This window comes from Mchenga conophoros, linkage group LG1 (assembly GCF_057382185.1).
Source record: "Mchenga conophoros isolate Kocher_MC1m ecotype Shallow Benthic linkage group LG1, M_conophoros_male_GT1.1, whole genome shotgun sequence".
NCBI classification, from domain to species: Eukaryota; Metazoa; Chordata; class Actinopteri; order Cichliformes; family Cichlidae; genus Mchenga; species Mchenga conophoros.
Window position 1 is genome coordinate 6,551,157 of NC_140526.1, and position 19,089 is coordinate 6,570,245.

General features: G+C 38.3%; 1 protein-coding gene across 1 annotated transcript in view; it reads left to right on the forward strand.

Annotated features, from left to right (window-relative positions):
• Positions 1–19,089, forward strand: part of itfg1 (integrin alpha FG-GAP repeat containing 1) — a 163,700-nt gene that overhangs the window by 64,291 nt on the left and 80,320 nt on the right. The window contains exon 10 of the mRNA XM_085292496.1: positions 4,086–4,237. Coding sequence (XP_085148622.1) covers positions 4,086–4,237 — 152 coding nt within the window. The remainder of the gene's footprint in view (positions 1–4,085; positions 4,238–19,089) is intronic.

Consider the following 19,089-nt stretch of genomic DNA (forward strand, 5'->3'; position numbering starts at 1 on the left):
GCTTTTCCTCATACTTCCTCTAATCAGCGTCAGAAAGGAGCAACAGACAGTACAATGATTGCTTCAGGGCCTATAGCAGCACAGTGGTGTGCTGATAAGGCTGGCGGCCAGCAAAGGCCTTGCTCTGTCCTGAGAGAGAATGTCATAGCAGAACTGAGCACAGAAGGGACCAAAGGACTCAAGAGGAAAGAATTCACCTGTGAATTAATTCGGCTGGCAGACTACAGGGCAAAGATTGAAGATGTAATCAGAAAATCTAGTAACCCAATCAGTCTGGAAAACTTGTACACAATTCTAACCACCACATCTTATAGCTTTTTAAAAAATTCAATAAATGAGGGAGAGAGAGATTTTGGATTGAAAATAAATATCATTTGGATTTATAAAGCAGTGCCAGTTTCAGTAATATGTCATTATCTAAAGCACAGTCTGTCATTTTAGATCAAGGCCTACATGTATTCATCCAAACTAAAGTATATGCACGCCTGTCATCTTCACTCCTTTCTTTCTCATTTGTTTCTCTCCCATTTCTTTTCTTTCCACCTGATGTCTTATTGGTGACTTCCCTGAGTAAAAAACTGTAAATAACTGAAATTAACATGTTTGCCCCCGGCATTACGTTAACAGGGGAATAATTGTTCCACCTCTCTGGATGTGTCCGAATGAGAATGATTTTGTGGGACAGTGTACTATTATGTCCATCCATGTCTAGCATTGTGTTTACTGGCCGCAAATAGGCTGGCAGCAGCCTCTGTGGGTCTTACTCTCTGTTCGCTTCTCTCTGCCAGTCGCTGCACTGCCGCAATCTCTGGCACTTCCATCCACTCTGGATGGCAGTAATCATGGCCAAGCTTTACGCCCATATGGCAGGCAGTCAGCCTCTTAAGCTGGATCGCAACATCACTTAACAGTCATTTAATGATAGCTTACTTGGGCACCATTGCATTAAAGCTCCAAGTTCGGTGTTATCTTCAGAAAAAGATGAAACGTAGATTTTAGTTTCTTTTTTTACGCTCTCGCTTTTAATGCTCCATCTGAATGTAGAAGAGTAATAATTACTGTCACCTCAACAATCTTCTGCCTACATTTAGTCAGTTCAAGTTACTGCTTGTACGCTTAAGGAATTAAAGCACATTATTTGCATGATTTATGAAAACAACTGTAATGTTTCACTAAATTAGAACTTGAACGTGATATTAAAAGCAACTACCTTCACGATAAAAATATTCTGCATGATAAAAGCTAAAGTGGTTAAGTATCTTTAATTGGCTTCCAAATAAAACAAAATGATGATTTAAATAATATTTAAGCATTTATTGGGGCAAAGCGACCAATTTTAACCAAATGCAATTGGTTGAAATTATGCAGATATTTTGTGGTACTTAGTTATGGCAGTTTGTGTCTTTACATTTGCTGAGTCAAACCAAAAGTAATTAAGCAAAGGGAATAAGACAAGCTCTGCACTTTGGCTTTTTAGTATGAATTGAGAAGCCAATAACTGTGTTTTAGTCATGTTTCTAAATGCTGTCTGGGATTTCTGTTAGCATCTTGAAGCGGGGGGGGGGCTTTACTTGGCCAATGACTATTCTTTATTTTCTTTGTTTTTGAAAATGAAGAGTAAAGAAATGATATTTCAACCTGGGACCCTCTAAGCAAATTGCTGATGCTCATTTTGCATTTAGCCACTGAGGCGTCACATCATTAACGTGACCTAAGCCCACTACCCCGCCTACGAATAGGCAATCGTGTGTCACCTCTATATCATGTAGTGTGCACAGCTGGTTTGGAGAAAACGTGGATTACGATTTTCATGATGGATTTCAAACTAATTGGAAATAGGCTATGGTTTTCTTTTCCGAGACATACTGGTTGTATTAGGAGCCATTAGTGGCAGTCGTGGTGAATGTATCTCTGGTGTCTCTCCCCTGCACCTGGTGTATGTTTAACATTCATGAATAGTTTAAACCTCTAGCATCCCCTCTTATGCCTCTCTAGAAACTGCACATGTAATTAATACAAACTGCCCGTTTAGTGCAGTTTTTAAAAGGTTTTTTCCCCCCCTCCCTTTATATCTGTAAAACTACAGCAACTTACAGTAAAAGGATTGATGAATGGATTGATGGCTGCTCTGTGGGTTGTTGGGTGTGCCTTATTATACCTATCGGGGATCAGGACGAGGCATCTCAAAGTATCTCAAATCCAAGTTTAATGCTAACTGTAGACCATCTGATGTCAAATACATGCACTGATTGATAACACATGTTACTCATAAACCTCTGTTTATAAAAGTGAAAATTTGGGCTGATAATAGTCTCCCCCTTTTCTTTGTGTAACACTTCATTCTCTTTAATTGTAAGTAATTCACAGGAGTCTATTGTGTAACAGCTCATTGTAATGGCACTAATCACAGCAGAGAGATCATTACGGCCATCATGGTAACAACTTTGCTGAAATTAATTGTTTAGGAATATTTGGACAATAAAACCTTTCTGTTGCAACATGGAAAGCAATAGCATTTTTTTCCCATTGTAGGCAACTGGAGAACAGTAATAGGACAAACATGTCATGTAAGTCAGTTTTCGAACTGCAAAAATGATGCTGCTAAGGTGGGGGGCCTACTTTCATTATTCTCTTAACGTGTAAAGAAAATTGCATCGAAACGAGACTGCGGGCTGTGAGCACATGCACAACATCTGATTCTAAAACTCCCCTATAGGTGACAGTTTTGTTTTCAATGTAGTATGTAAGTGAAATGTAGGCTGATTTCTGTATATTTTGTTTTATTCAGTCACATTGTTCATTCAAAAAATCGTTTGGGAAAATACACTGAACATTACAGAGTTGCAAAAATTCCAGTGCTACCAGTTAGAGATGTATAAGTTCCTTTTCACATCTCTAATACTTAGTGTTTGTCAAGTATTTTTGCAGCCTTAGTTTTTATTCAAGATCCTGCAGGAGAAAGAGAATGATTTATTACATGGTGAGAAGATTTAGGATTAAACTTAAGTCATGTTTTTTTTTTTTTTTTTTTTTTTTTTTTTCTACTTTACTGCTGAAAGTTTCAAAGAAACTCATTTTTGAAACACTTAATGTTGTTATGCTCTTAAAGCTAGCCACTGTTGGACCATCAGGTTTGAGTATTATTGGAGTGCTCTAATCGCACTAAGAAAAAAAAAAGAAAAATTGCTATTAATGTCAGTTGCCTGAACCATTGCTCTTAGTCTGCTGATTTGGATGAGATAAAAGCATTTGAAAATAGGCAATCATTTGTCATTAGCTTGAGCTTTCTTTCTTTCTTTCTTTCTTTCTTTCTTTCTTTCTTTCTTTCTTTCTTTCTTTCTTTCTTTCTTTCTTTCTTTCTTTCTTTCTTTCTTTCTTTCTTTCTTTCTTTCTTTCTTTCTTTCTTTCTTTCTTTCTTTCTTTCTTTCTTTCTTTCTTTCTTTCTTTCTTTCCTTCCTTCCTTCCTTCCTTCCTTCCTTCCTTCCTTCCTTCCTTCCTTCCTTCCTTCCTTCCTTCCTTCCTTCCTTCCTTCCTTCCTTCCTTCCTTCCTTCCTTCCTTCCTTCCTTCCTTCCTTCCTTCCTTCCTTGTTACTGCTGTCAAAATTCCATTACATTGGCATACGTACCGTATGAATGTGTAGGTGTATACACTGTGTGGGCAAAGGGATCTGTAACTTGTGATGCAGTTAAAGTACAAATAATACCTGAAATGCAAATAAAAGATTCCACAAGAAATTAGGTTAAACTCATATAACAACCACTCCAGACAGGTAATTTAACCAAGTCATTTATGATTAACAGAATATGTAAAATTTGTTTCTTTCATGTAAATTCAACTTTAAATATTCATGATTTTATTACTGTATTTATTTAATATATATCAGATTTCTGAACACTGTTCAAGAGTTATAATCTCCGGTTTTCTTTGAGAAAGATAAATATACACAAACGTTTTTTCTCTACCAGGCTCATTTGTTTACCTTTCTCTTTGTATTCTTGTTGTTCTTGATTGTTAAAGGTTCCAGTAACGTATCACTGGTATGACTGTGATTGATGACTAACTGTTGGGGGACTTGTTTTTGCAGTGGATACCAGTTCTCTCAGATTTCAAGCGGAAAGAAACTGTCTGGGGCTTTGTGCCAGATAACTCGAGTCAACCCCCAGCCCTTCACCTTGGGGACTACAACCTGGATGGGTTCCCTGATGCCCTGGTAGTCCTCCAAAACAAAAGTGGAAGGTAGGAACAAAGCACACCTGAGCTCCATTTAATAACTCCTCATATGTGTGCATATTTGCAGGTTTTGTTCTGTAATAAACCTACTTGTGCGAGGGTGAGATATGTAGATATAATTTTCAAGTTCCTCCAAGATCCTTGTATAAGATCGTGTCTTGAAAAAAATAATTTCATGTGAGAATGAAGCTAATCCTCACTTGGCAGAGGGTCCTTGGAAATTTGTCAAGTAGGTCCCCGAACTCCAATCCAGCTAATGTTTGACTCCCATCATTCACTTCATGAGCCATCAGTGCAGAGGAATAAACTGTCAGTATGCACAGGTCCAGGAGGAGCCTACAGCATGTAGTGCAGCTACGTACAAACCTTGTTTGCATAGTGATTACTCTAGTTTCTTGACATTAATATCATGAGACTCTCAGATTTCATGGAAACCTCTGAGTTTGCTTCATTTATTAACCACATTTGAATTTGTTGTGTAGCATCCTACATTTGATGAGATTATACTAACTATAGTATTCCAGCAGCACCATAAATTTGAATTGATTGGAAACTAATAACTCAAGATGCATAATTAAATGGCTTATGCAAATTTGTTTAGCTTTCAAAACTATAAATGTATTTTTCTTTCTTTTCTTAAAGACGCCACATGGTGGATGAATTTACTCATTAATTTACTGTGAAATTAGTGTACTTGCAAATGACGCATTCTCATGGTGGGGGTGGGGGTATATGCCTGACAGTATAGCACTATCCATTATGACATTTAAAAAAATTTTTTTTTTACAAAAGCAACAGTCACCCACAAGGGACAGGAGGGATAATATAGCAGCATTTATTTCTTATTAATTTACATTTTCACAAAGGCAGTTAATTTGGGCAACACATTTTCATCCTAGTGCTCAAAGGCAGAAAACTATATATTTGCAGTGTACAAGGTATTCAGAAATAGACCTGCAATCCTGTTCACAGTAGACTTCCAGAACAGCTCTCTTCCTCAAGCACGGTCACTTCTAACATGTTCAATGCATTCACATATGGTGACCAATTTCAGGTGGTGCAATGGCAAACTGGTCATCCAGAGGTTGACAGTGTTGCACGCTCAATCTCGGGGCCGTGCTGTTGGATGTATTCTGGTTATATTCATATATAAAATGCAGGCACCTATGTTATTCTGCATTTCCCCCCCCTGGTGTGACTGTAGCATTAACCAAATCTATTTAATATTGAAAGAATGTATGACATCATAATTTAATGAAGAAGTGTTACTGAGCACAGGCTGGAAGGAAGGCGACTAAAGTGAGTTTGTTCTTCAGCTTATGGACGTTGTGACTGATAAGCCTAGTCTTTAAAAATCATTGCTGCATGCGTTAAAATGCAAGCACCACAACCACTGGGAGTAAGGAGTATGTGTTTATTGAAGGACATGTTTGTTGTGGATTATCTTGCCTCAGAGATGATGATAAGATAGCTGAAGAGGTCAAGGCTGCGATTATCTATGCATACTGATTGCTGTGTTTGTCAGAAGTAGTAAGACGTTGGGTAAGAGCTTCAAAAGACACATTTGAACTCTATTTTTCTGTATAATTATCAGTAAGTTCTGCTGGGCTTAACTCTTTGCATTCACCCTCATCTACAAATGGCTTATTTCTCAAAAGCTCTAATCACAAAAAGCAATGGTGTCTCCCGTCCTCTCGTCCTTTTTCCATTTCGCTCTCATCTGAAGCCTGAACTTTGTAATCCTCTACTGGGTCAGGGACATTATTGCAGTACACTTTACCAATATAGTATAGTCTGCTCCAGCTAACTTTTCAAATGACGTTATAAACTAATGAAAACGGAGCAGGATAAAGAGAGAAAAAAAAGGTTAGAGAATTTTTTAGATGCCTTTTTAGATTTTTTTAGATCTCTTTCAGCTACCACAAACCTTAGAAGATTAGCATAACAGTGCCAGTGGCTTGATTAGTAAATTCTATATCATGCTTAGACTATAGGCCTATACACAACCATTCTCCCACAACTCTGGTCTGAATTACTTCTTTTGAGTAAAAGGTACGAGGTTTCAGAGGATAGCCTTGACAGATCAGATGTAGCTGTTTTTGTTCACATACTTTATGAAATACCACCAACCTCCTCGTCTGCTTTGGATTCAGCAGCGCTCTGAAGTCCAACCTGCATCGGGCGTTGCTGTCTCTGTAAATTCTTTCCACTCAGATGCTCTCATCTAACCAAATATTTGTAATGCCCACAACTAGTCTATTTCAAGTCCCACTCCCCCTCCGCCTCTCTCTTTTCTCTCTCATCTCTCCATCTCTTCTCGTTCAACTGGGTATTTATAGCAGCTTTTCAGATGAAAGTCCTGCCAGTCCGCGTCACTCCTCCTCGCAGGAAAATGAATGTTGATTTAAGTGTTCAAAATAGGAGAACAAAAGAAGAGAGGGTGTGAGATGAGTGAAATGAATGGAACAATGAGCAGATGGAGGCAGCAGAAGGAATAAATTGAGAGTTGGAAGGTCATTTAGTATGAATGAGGCCATTTTCTCTTACTACTCAAGCTTAAAAAAAACCAAGTTGTTTATACTGCTTTAGAATGATATGTTTCTTATCTTATTAATGCTTAATTATTGATTCCGCTGTTCTTTTTTCCTCCTATTTTAAGACCTCAGACCTGCTAATAGGGAATTTTGGGAAATGAATGATCTTGAAAGCCAGTGTGACAATATACTTAAGTACCATGTAGTTCTACTGTTTGTGATGGCTGTAGGATTGACCCTAAGATGATTTCAGAGTTTGTTTGCTCTTGATGTCATTCAGACTGCTAAGCTCTTAGACATTTCAAGTCATTCATGACACTACAGTTCTATGAATTAGAATTTATGTTTCTCTATGTGTAATAGCTGAAGATATTAAGAATAGATTTTGCTCAGCAGAAAGTTGGCAAACCCAATAAATCTCAAGGAGGAGTCACTTTTAAATTAATTTTTTGTATGCTTAATTTAAATTTTAGGTTGTAAGCAATGTAGGTAACCTACTATCCAGCCTTTTCACTTTAAAAAGCTGTTGTCACTGCTGTCAAAGGCATCAGTTGCATCACCTACCATTTCAGGGTAAGAAACTTTATATCAGCATAAAACTAGAATTATCCTCTAGTAATACTTTTTCTCAATACTATTACTAATAATAATTACAGATTTCTTTGCGAAGCAGTCATTATGAGTTCTATTCCCCAGCCAGCTGGAGCCTTTCTGTGTATAGTTTGCATGTTCATAGGTTAGCCAGCTTCTACCAGAGTCCAAATGCATGCATGTTAGGTTAACTGGTATTCTAAATCAGCCATAGGTGTGAATGTGAGTGTGAATGGTTGTCTGTTTTTCTGTGTTAGCCCAGCAATAGAATGGCAGCTTGGTGTACCCCACCTCTCATCTACAGCCACCCACCACCACCATCCTGAACTGGATAAGCGAAAGAGATGGATGCATTATGAATTCCAAGACACTGTCACTGTGTGTGTTTGTGTCTTCATATCTGTGCCACGTGTTTAGGTTTTTATCTTTGTGCAGTTTAATGTCTATCGGCAGTTCCCAGAGCTGCACTCCTCCTGGTCTACGTTATGTCCAGGTCACAGGACAGATGGTCCCTCCAGACTCTTTCTCTCTGTCACTCTTGCTCTGTCTCGTGCACACTGTTACATGCTCACACAGATGAACATCACAACAAAGAGTACAAGGCTGTTGCTTCCTGCTGAAAAGAAATTTTATAGGCATTTCAGTGATTGCCAGAAAGTTTGGGATGCCGACTGAGATGGGAAGCAAGACCGAGAGAGAGAGCAATGCGGTCTCAGTGAAAGAAACGTAGTGTGAAAGTAAAAGACATGACCTTTTCCCTGTGTTGCCTTTTACACATGCAAGAAACTTTCTACCGGAATCCTCATGATAAAATATCTCCTTTTCTGGCATAGATGACAGAGTATGTTACTGTGCAGTTTACATGTAGCAGATTCTTCTTCTTGTTTCCAGGCATGAAGCAGCTTGTAGAGCTGTATGATTTATTCACAAACTTACATGGCCCATTTTCTGTTACGGCTTCGAATAAAAAATAATAAAATAAAAAAAGCAGTTATTAATTGCACTTTAGTCATTTGAGGTTCACCATTCATAGACTAAGTAGTGTTAGAGATGTCACGTTGACAAAAGCATAATGATTTATGAACCTTTTACATGTTTACAGATATAAACCCTGCATGTGGGTTGGGAACATTCACTTTATGCAGCAGTTAATCTAATTTTATTAAGATAGTAATAAAGGTATTGTTTTGTTTTATTTTGAATTATTTTGAAAGCTCTACTGTTTCTCTAAAAACCAATGTAGGTCCTGATCACCCAAAGTTGTGATAAGTTGTTATGCAAGTAAATTGGACACATAGTACAGTAGTACAATATACTAAGAACAAACTTAGTATATTGTACTACCATCATTAGTGTGACTTTGAAAGTGTCAAAGCTTCAGAAGATGCCTACTTAAAGAGAATTTGCCACAAGCTGCTACAGAGTGCAGTTAGATAAACCAGTAAATGGCTTTACTTTCTAGGTATAACACAAAATATGAACCACTCTTAAACTGCTTTTGTATGCAGAGTGTAAGACTGTTTGTGTCAGCCACAGCCCTCACAGACTGGGATTATCCGTAGCTGTAATCACCCACCCTCAACTGTATCACATTCATAGACTGAATAAAATGTGCAAAGGTCAGCTTTAAAGTGTAATCTGCCTGAAGCAACTTGGAGATAATTACAAGTGTGTCTCCAGCGTGCACATCAGCATGTGCGTCTCAAGTAATTGAAAACAGCCAGATGACCTTCTAGATGAAACCTCACTTTCAGTCAGATCTTTGCTCCTGCAATTCTGAGGCTTTCCCAAACCTCCGTCACCATAACCTTTAACTTCAGCGGATAACTGCAAGTGAAATCAGACCAATGGATTAAAATGGGCCTACATCATCATTGCACTCTCATATACACAGAGATAATAATTTAATACCCATTAAGTCCAAGTGCTGTCCACTGTTTACCTTCTCAGATAAAAAATAAATGCTACAAAGCGAATACGATATTTGCAGTATGACTATTTTCTCTATTTTATCTCTCCAGCATGAATATTTCTCTGTGTTGTGCCTTGGGCTGTATCAGCATGCTTCTAAGCAATATTCCAGCCTTTCCACCCCTGTCACTCATATAAAATGTTCAGAACAACCATTTTCAAGGTGTATGAGTCAGCGAGCACTAACACGCCACAGCAGTGACAAGCTCCCACCCTTCCTCGGAGACTTCAGAGATGGGTCCCAATGCAGAAATTGATTTATTCCGAGGACCTAGAAATTAGTATGTATTGCTTCCTATTGACTATAAATCAACCAGATAGCATATTAATAATTAGTAATATATATAATTTTTGGAGGGTACCTTATTGTGTTTTCTTGATTCTGGGTTGTCTTTTTACTGCCACTGAGCTAGAAACAAAAATATTATGAATCCCTTTCACAGTTTCTTTACTTAGCAATATATAAACTGCTGGTGGTTGGTGGTTTCATTTAGTCGGGCATAGTTTTTCCTTACCCACATACTTTTTGAGATTCAGGGCATGGTTTGCCAATAATAAAGGTATATACCATTTTTGACTCAGTAGAGAGATTTTTATTTTATTTTTTTTGCTTTTGTTTTGCCAACTGTTATTTACTCCCAAGAAAATATGGTCATTATTTTAAATGTCTAATCAGCCTTCTGTTTAGAATAACATTAATTGTTTTTCCCCCAAATTGGAGTCAGAAATGTTTTTTAGATAAACAGAATCTCCAAACATCTGCTGATCTCTCTGAATTTAGCTTTTGTTTGCCTGTGTCAACATTTAGAGGACATTAATGTGTAGACATGTTAATACCAGTCAGATCTCCCACTATAGTGTGCTTTTGAAAAAGGGCTAAACTCTTCTCTGATAATGAACTATGTGGAGTGTTTTTGTTTGATGTTTCTATTAGAGAGCAGAGTGTGGCGTGGGCAGCAGTTAGCAGCACTAACTGTCTCCTTCTGATCTTTTAGCTCTGACCAGCTGCCGGAGTATAAAAAAAAACAACAACAAAAAAACGACTCATCAGACGTCTAAAACCAGCAGAAGGCTTTTTGAGCTAAATGCTATCTTTTGCACACAGAAACACTGTGACTGCTTTTGGAAAAGGTGGCCCCATTAATAAATTAGTTTTTGGTTTGTCCAAAAGTGAATTCTATGAAGTCGATAAGACCACTTTTAATTGCGAAAATTGAATTTGTTGTAGATTTCTCCCTATACTTTGCAAATAAATCAGTCTAGTCCTACTGTTCTAAATGTGAAGGTATCAGGAGGTTCACATGAGAGTGTTAATGCGCAATCCTCCACCCATTTATTATCCTAACAGCTTATCTAGTTCAGGGTCTCAGGAGAGCTGGAACCAGAATACAACCTAAATGAGAGAAACTTCAGGCCAAAGCCGTTACGTTTAATAGTGCACTAAGTTTTCATGCAGTCTCTGTTGAGTGTGTGCCATGGGGGGCTAAAAGCATAACCTAGAATGTCCTTCAATGTCAGCAGCTCCCAGGTGAAATTTCACACACAAGAGCCCTGTCTGGGTTGAAACTCAGGTCCCTCGTGCTGTGAAGCACTGGTCCTAGCATCAAGCCACAATTCTTTAAAAAAAAATCCAAATTTTTCCAAAATTAATTCCATCCATTTTCTTCTGTTTATCTGGAGCCTGGTCTTGGGGGCAGCAGCCTAAGCAGAGAAGCCCAGAACTCCCTCCTGCTGGCCACCTCCTCCAGCTTGTCTGGTAAAACACCAAGGCATCCTCCTGGTGGGACATGCCTGGTAGACCTCGCACAGGAGGCATCTTGGTCAGATACCCGAAACACCTCAACTGATAAAGGCATCAGAGCCACATCATTTGCGTAAAACAGAGACGAGATTCACACACTGTCCAAGTGGAAGCCTTCCGTCACTTGGCTATGCCAAGAAATTCTGTCTATGACAATTATGACCAGAATTGGTGACAAAGGACAGCCCCGGCTGAGTCCAGCATCCACTGAGAATGAATCAGACTTATTGCCGGCTATACAGACCTAGTTCTTGCAACGGTTGTATAAGGATAGAATGGCATGTAGCAACGGGCCAGACACCCTATACTCCGTGAGCACCCATCACTCTGAGGGACGCAGTCTCCAAGTCCACAAAACACACGTAAACTAGTTGGGCACACTCCCATGCCACATGAAGTATCCTCAAGAGGGTAAAGAGCTGGTCTGTACCGTACTATAGACATACAACTTCACCGAAGTGAAGTCGGTGCTCTTACGGAAGAACAATTTCTGAATTTGCACTGCATGAAGTTCCCACCATGGGAAAAAGGTAACTTCTACAACACATGACCTTTAAAAAATGGTTCTTGGTTTTCTCTCCAGCCCGCTGCGGTGTTCTGAGCTGCTGTTGCACATACATCTCCACAAAACGAGTAACATTAGTGAACCAATACAGGCAGTTAAATGGTGATGGCTCTCATAACCATACTTCATGTCGCACGCAGATTTGCTACCAACTCAACTTAACTTGGTCCACTCAGATGACACAGTTCACTTTTTTGCATCTATTAATATTGTCATTGTTATGGGCTCATTCTAAACAAACTTAACAAAGCTTTAATTGTATATAATCGTTTGGTATAATTAGTTGGGAAATTATAGTTTTGGGGTTGAGACCGAGCTGTTCTCCACTTTTCTTCCAGTTGTTGTACTGTTTCTCCCCATCAGCTGCAGAGGGTAGAGGACAGAGGGCAGGATGATGCCATAGCGCTGTCAGCAAGTTGAATGTTAAAAAGTTAAGAACCACTACTGTGAAAGGGAACTTTTGCTGTTTAATTGTAGGTAATTTTCTACCAGTAAATGGAATATTTACTGTCCTGAAAACGATTTTCCATGTATTCGTGAGAGCGAGAAAAATATAGACTAACAAGCAACACAATGAGTCTAACAACATCTTGTGATGGGGTTGTGTGCATATTGTATGCCTCTTGGATTTCCCACATCATCCTGACAAAGAAAAAACATCATTTCTTTTTTCTCTTGTCTTATGAAGGAATGACTAAAGGATAACAAACTACATTGTCTTCTTTGTGCTACCCACAGATGGGTCCACAGTTATTTGGTTTTTTGGGCATCTCTAAAACACAGAATAGGATGCCATCTTTCAAAAACCAGCTTCTCTTTACAGTACACTCATGTTTCCTGGTACCTTTTTCCAGATGAAATCGTGGGACGTTCTTAAATGGCAAGTTAGTGTAAGAATTTATACACTGAGTATAGCTTGTATACAAAGTCAGTAATGTGCTGATTGCTGTGATAAATTCCTATTTTTATGCAGGTAATTTATGCATTTGATGAGTCAAAGCAAATTAATGACCATATGCCTGCTCTCTCATACACAGACACAGGAGAGCAATCAGCCTTTACACGTTCCTTTGGGCTTTTTTCTCTTTTCCTCATTTTGTACATCAAAGCCATAGTGTTTTACTGAATGCCACCAGAGATGCTCTCTCCATGGGAACACACAACTGCTGCTGTTAAGCATAAAGATAATAGCCCCTTCTTTGCTCACCCATATACTTTGAAAACTAATTAAATCTTCCTTATTAAGGCTTTAGGGCCCTCTCAGGGATTGAGCATGAGTACGAATGTGTATGTGCAGTGTTTGTGTACCATGGAGAGACAGAGATGTAGGAAAAAAATGTGTATTTGTTTTGCCAACTCGATGAGAAAGATTGTAAAGTCTGTGGAAGATGCTGTATAAAGAAAGGAAGGCAGGAATGAGAGCTTCCTACATGAGTAATAACTCCACCTCAGTGATTGCAGTCAGTTGTCAGCCTGTACAGATGTTGCTTAGGGAAAGCAGTCATCAGAATATATCAGTGGCAGCTTGTGAAAATCCTTTCTGCTCTAAACTATAGAATTCAAATAGAAAGTTGGGAATAATATTTCTTTGTTGCTTTCTTTCCTAATTGCCTTTTCACCATTTGATAGTAGGGTATAACTTGAAAAATATTTTCACTTTCACACAAATTATATGTTTCTATCCAGTTGGTCATAATTTACTGCGGGAAAAAGAACTGCTTGTGTAGGTGTTTTTTTTTCTTGCCTCTAATCATCCAGGCAGCTGCTTAAACCCCAAACTGGACAGCAGTTTCCAGCGTTTAATTTGTTTTATTAAGCCATTTGCCTCAGTTAACTAATTTTACCTTGAAGCATCTTGCTCTCCACTTTGCTCAGGAAAAATATAGATTCATTTTCGGTTGTGTACAAAAGCTTTTAGGACATTATTGATGAAGCATGGCATGAAGCTACTGAAACTTAACATTAGACAAACAAAGCAGAAAGATCCCTTACCATATCAACACAAAATCTGTATAACTTCCATTCCCCATACTTAAATTTAGCAAGTAATGCAATGATGCCAGTGAAGAGCAGACATCCTGCACATTTTTACAACCTTTTACTGTGACAACTGGAGCTAAAATGCTGATTCCTTGAATCAGATAGTGCCGCTTTTCGTTAGACCACGCTACTTTCATAGACACAACAATAGTGAAGCAGATCAACCAGTACCCCACTGCCTCTCTGTACTCAGGTAGGCTTCGCATTCACAGGAAGACGCACATATGATCTCCATTCGACCCTCGATTTGCGACCCTCAACGAGACGCTGCGTCCTGCTGGCCTCGAGTGTTTGATGTTAAAATGTTCCTCCTCGGTTTTATAAGAGCCCCCCCTGTTGCATGTCACACTGCACCTTCCACTGGGCTGCATTACATAGCTGTGTGTGTGTGAGTGTCTGTCTGTGTCTGTGTGTACATGTCCCATGTACCCATGCGATGTAGCAGTGTGAGGTGAGAGGGAGCTATTTCTGGAATATGAAATGAGGTCACAGACAGAGGCAGCTAAACTTAAGTGATTTCTGTTGTACCTCAAACACTATATGAGAGCACTTCACAGTGTCCTACACACCACCTTACTACTTGTTACTGCTGATTGCAGATAGTTTTATTTAAAACTGATATTGTCTATGAAGATGCACGTTCAGATGTCATAATAATCTTTGCAAAGCTGAGGAAATCAACAATGGGAAAGGATAAGCCTTGAGGATGTGTAGCAAATCTGCAAGACACACACTCAGACACACATGTGTGTAAACCTCTTCAGGCTATAGGTCAATGAGTGTAATAGAATAATGTAGTTAACCTCTGCTTGAGGTTGTTCCTAACTACAGTCACAAAATACCTTATTGTGTTATCAATTCTGTCTCACTCTGCAATAAACACGTGTTTTATGAGAGAAGAAAAAACAAATAAACAAATTATAAGTACATTCTTGATTCAGCAACAATTATGAAATATAATTATCTTGTTTCTACATGACAAGAATCAGATAAATTGGCTGTTTTCTTTTTTTCATTATAAAATTTACCATCTCTGTTAATTTCTAGCTAATTGTAATGAATTGCAAGTCTTTCTTTATATTAGAAGGAAATGTCCTCTTCTGATATTAATACTAGATTCTTGCAAAATATACAAAGCCAGTGTAAAAGTGTTGACAACTCTATACTCAAGCTACTTGAACTAACTTTAGCTTCACAGGCTGTCAGCAAGAGGTGCTTCACAGCCTGAATCCTTCACATTCAGGGCAGAGTGAAGGACTTTAAACTGACAGTTTCCAAATAAAATCTGCTAGCCATTTATAGATTACACCGATTAAATTATCTTCAATTACATGCCAAGATATTAAGTACAGTGGTAGTTGCTAAGTGGGATAATTTGTCTTTTGTGCAGTCTTTTAGTTTAGTTTCTCTTTATCAGTTAACTTCAACAGAAAAAAGATAAATCAAAGATAAATCACTCATTGCTTTTAAAACACCACCAATACCAGGTGCACTTGCACAGCTTGTAAAACTTTTCAGGGTCCTTGACACAGAGTTTATTCCTAACATTTATTCCCTGGATTCATGTTATCACAATATCTTGTGGCCACAGCACTTTTTGTTGAAGATGGCTTCTATTACCGTTATGCTTGGGGTCCTCATCCTGGTGGAAAATGACTTCCAAATGTTCTTCTGAACATTTGTGAGTCTCTTCATTCTGACAAAATCCTCAATAAAGTTTTTCAGAATTAAAGTCCCAAACTTGCCAGAAACGAGTCTGATCCTTCAGCATTGCCTGCAGACACTCTGTCTTGTAGGCACCTTAGCATATAAACCGTCTTCTGTGAGGGCAGATGTTTCAGATTTTGACTTGTCAGTTCAAAGCACCTGCTGCCATTTTTCACACCCCACTTCTTTTTTCTGTGCATTTCTATGTCATGAGTTTTTTTGCACAGAGAAAGGGAGAAAGAGAAAAGGCTCTTTGGGTGAAAGTCTTTCATTAAAACCACTTCTGACTACTCTTGTGCAAGTTGTTGACGGCTGTGTCAGTCTTTCATCCTTTCTTTTTAAGGCCTCTCAATCTTGTTTATTTCTTTGTGCTTCTGTAGAAAAGCTTTAACCACACATCTGTCTAACACATACCTGTCTCTCTGTAAAGTTTTTGGAATTGCTTCTGTCTCGTTTCTGTGCTTACTCTTTCCGTAGTGTCAAATGCTTCACTGTCCTTTAGCTATTTTTTTCCCTAGCAAAGCCTTTTCTCATTCAATTAATAATGGTTCAGCCTGCATATTTTGTTTTTTAGCATATGCTTCCTATGTCTAGATAACTGTAGATTAATGCAGAGTCTGGCATTTCCTATTGCCAAGCTAATGTATATCCAACAGTCAGAGATAAATGATTGTTTTTGAAAATGACAGAATGACTTTTTCAAACAAAAACTTACAATGCTGGTTGAAAGATTCTCCCTTTGCAAAGTCATCATTTCAGTTACTTTAATTATAATGAGCCGAGCTCCCAGACATTTGTTTATCTTGGCTTGCTGTCAGCTTGTTTTTCTCTTCTTGATGTGAAAAAACTTTCTACTTGTAGTTATGGGGCATCATGTACCTGCAAACTGGTCAGAGTCACACTCAACACTTAAACCAATGTTTGCACAGTTTTATGAGTACTTTATTGCATCACTAAGCATGGCCAAATAAAAATTTGATTCTTAATATTTTTTTTGCAATTAAATGTAAATAATGTATTTTTAGTGTCCGTGCTGAATTTTAATTAAATATGTTAAACTTAAAGTTCAAGTCAGTATAGCATCGCATTCATTTGCCCACTCACATAAAGCAGAGCAGCAATTAATCCTTTTGCTTATACAAAGCTCACTGCTCTTCACCTTGTTGATGCCTTGATGAGTTCCATCACATTAAGTTTTACTGTTGCTGTCTGTATATACGTGTGTGTGTGTGTGTGTGTGTGTGTGTGTGCGCGCGCGCGCGCGCGTTAGGCTCTCTGTTTCTATCTATCAGTATGCACCACGACTAAGCAGCTGCCAAGAGCTTAGCAGGCTGTTGCTAGGCAATGCCATTTAAAATCCATCTTACTCTGTATGTTGGAAGCAGGGTAGCTGCATTTGTCTCTCGGTTTTTGTTGTTAATACCAGAGTGGAAACTGTAGTAGCATGAGACTTTTGGCTTGTTAGTCCTGCACAGTATTTTCTTTGCTAAGTTTTGCTTTGTTTGCAGGAGGCTGGTTTGAACTCAAATGACACCCTAAATGAAGTAAATTATGCAGCTTTCTTGGAAATTGCTAAGTAATGTAATGACTGAGGGTGTTTGTCATTTTGATGATTAGTGTCAAAAGTTGTCATTGTACCACATTCTAGTATTTCTTACCACATATTGTCACAGCACAATGGTGTTATTGCTGTTTTCTGTCGGTTAAAACAACACAGTAGAAATGAGGCTATTCCCAGGTTATAATGTTTCACATTTACTGTCCTCAAAATCCAGTTTTTGATTGGACAGTCTTGAGTAAACTCCATTGCTGTATACTTTTTCACTTTTTTTTTTTAACTTTTTTGTCTATTCTTCATTTAGTATTTGTCTGTAAAGATCACGTGTAATCCGATTTCTATTTGGCTGTACTTAGCACACAGTCATAGGCATAAAAATGTAGGTGATCAGTTTAGTTTAACTGATTTGTGAAAAGCACAATAAACCAGAAGTCTAGTAACTCAGTAAATCCAAATTACTTTATTATTATAGTGCAAGCATCAAGATGTTAACGAGTAGATTTTTATCCAGTATAATTTCTACCCTCTGTCATAGATGTCACAGCTAAAGCTGATTTACAAGCCACTAGTTTTACAATTTTTTTTAAATAAACAAAATTATTGAACAAGTCCAGTGATTGGTTGCATATAATATTTATTTGCTATTTTTGTATCATAAGTTCATCAGTAATTTGGGTAAAGTATTTCAGTTTTGTTATTTTTAAGTCAATTAGACCATGGTGACACTATGGCACCCATTTGATACCCAGGGCAGGGATAGCTCAGTAGGTAAAGTGGTCGCCCCATGATCGGAAGGTCGGCGGTTCGAATCCACTTAACGGCTACCCTGAGGTACCCCTGAGCAAGGTACCGTCCCAACACACTGCTCCCCGGGCGCCTGCTTAGTGGGCTGCCCACTGCTTCACTGAGTGAATGGGTCAAATGCAGAGAAAAACAAGTAATTTCCCCATGGGGATCAATAAAGTATCCATTATTATTATTATTATTATTATCTCTACAAAAATTAACTTTAGCTATCAAACTTCTCTGACCTGACAGGGTGTAATTTCCCCCTCAATCTATCACAGCTAGGGTAAGCTCCAGCCCGTCTGCAACCCTGAAATGGATACGTGAATTTTGCTTCACAGATTGTGATTTTCTTTTGTAATGAAAACCTTGTTTGACATATTGGTGAACAAAACAATTTGGTGGTTGTTATTTGATAAGCTTGTGAAGAAAAAGTCAAATAAGGCAAGACTCAGAAGAAAGCTGACTTTGTAAAGTGTGTGAGGACAAAGATGCAGCCAGACACAGACAGTGAGGATGAAAGAGTGAGTGACAGCAGGCAGACCATGTAGAGGAGTGACACTACCAAAGGATGTACTTTGACTTTGATTGTGTCGTTGTGAGTTACTGCCTGTGTTCATCACCACAGTGGCTAGCAGAATGAGAAATCACAGCCCCTCGGGGCCATGACAACATATCGCTGTCTCACTGTCACTTCGTCTACGTGGACCTGCCCACTCGTTCCCTTCGTTCACCTTTCGTCCGTGTCTTTCGGGGGTTTTTCCTGTTGCTGTCAGTCTTTCAGTCTCTCTTATTGTCAGCTGGTCAATAAGTTGGAGGACTGCTACATCTGAATCATTGCAACTGGAGATTCCCACAGTGATTGCATCAACAGGGTTATTTCCTTCCTTCAGAGTGGGTTAATAGTATTATATAATTGTTTTCAAAGGCTACAGAGAACTCTACTAGTACCAGTACTATTTGCCCTCATTAAAACTTGTCTGTGAAAGAGTTCTTTATTTGTTATATATTTTTACTATATAGAAATCAGACACACAAAAGCAGAATGCATAATCATAAACACAGGATTTAAAAAATAATAATAAAATTAATTGCAAATAGGTAAACCAGATCATAAGTAGTTACATAATATTTAGGATTAAAAGAACCATCCTAATCTAAGTCTAGATTTTATGAAGGTTTTACAGTTCAACAGTATACTGATTTATCTTCACTCTTCATCAATAAAAAATATCTATATTTTTGGCTAGTAGACATTCTAATCTGCAGCAGGTCTACTCAAAAAGACAACATGCTCTGGATTAG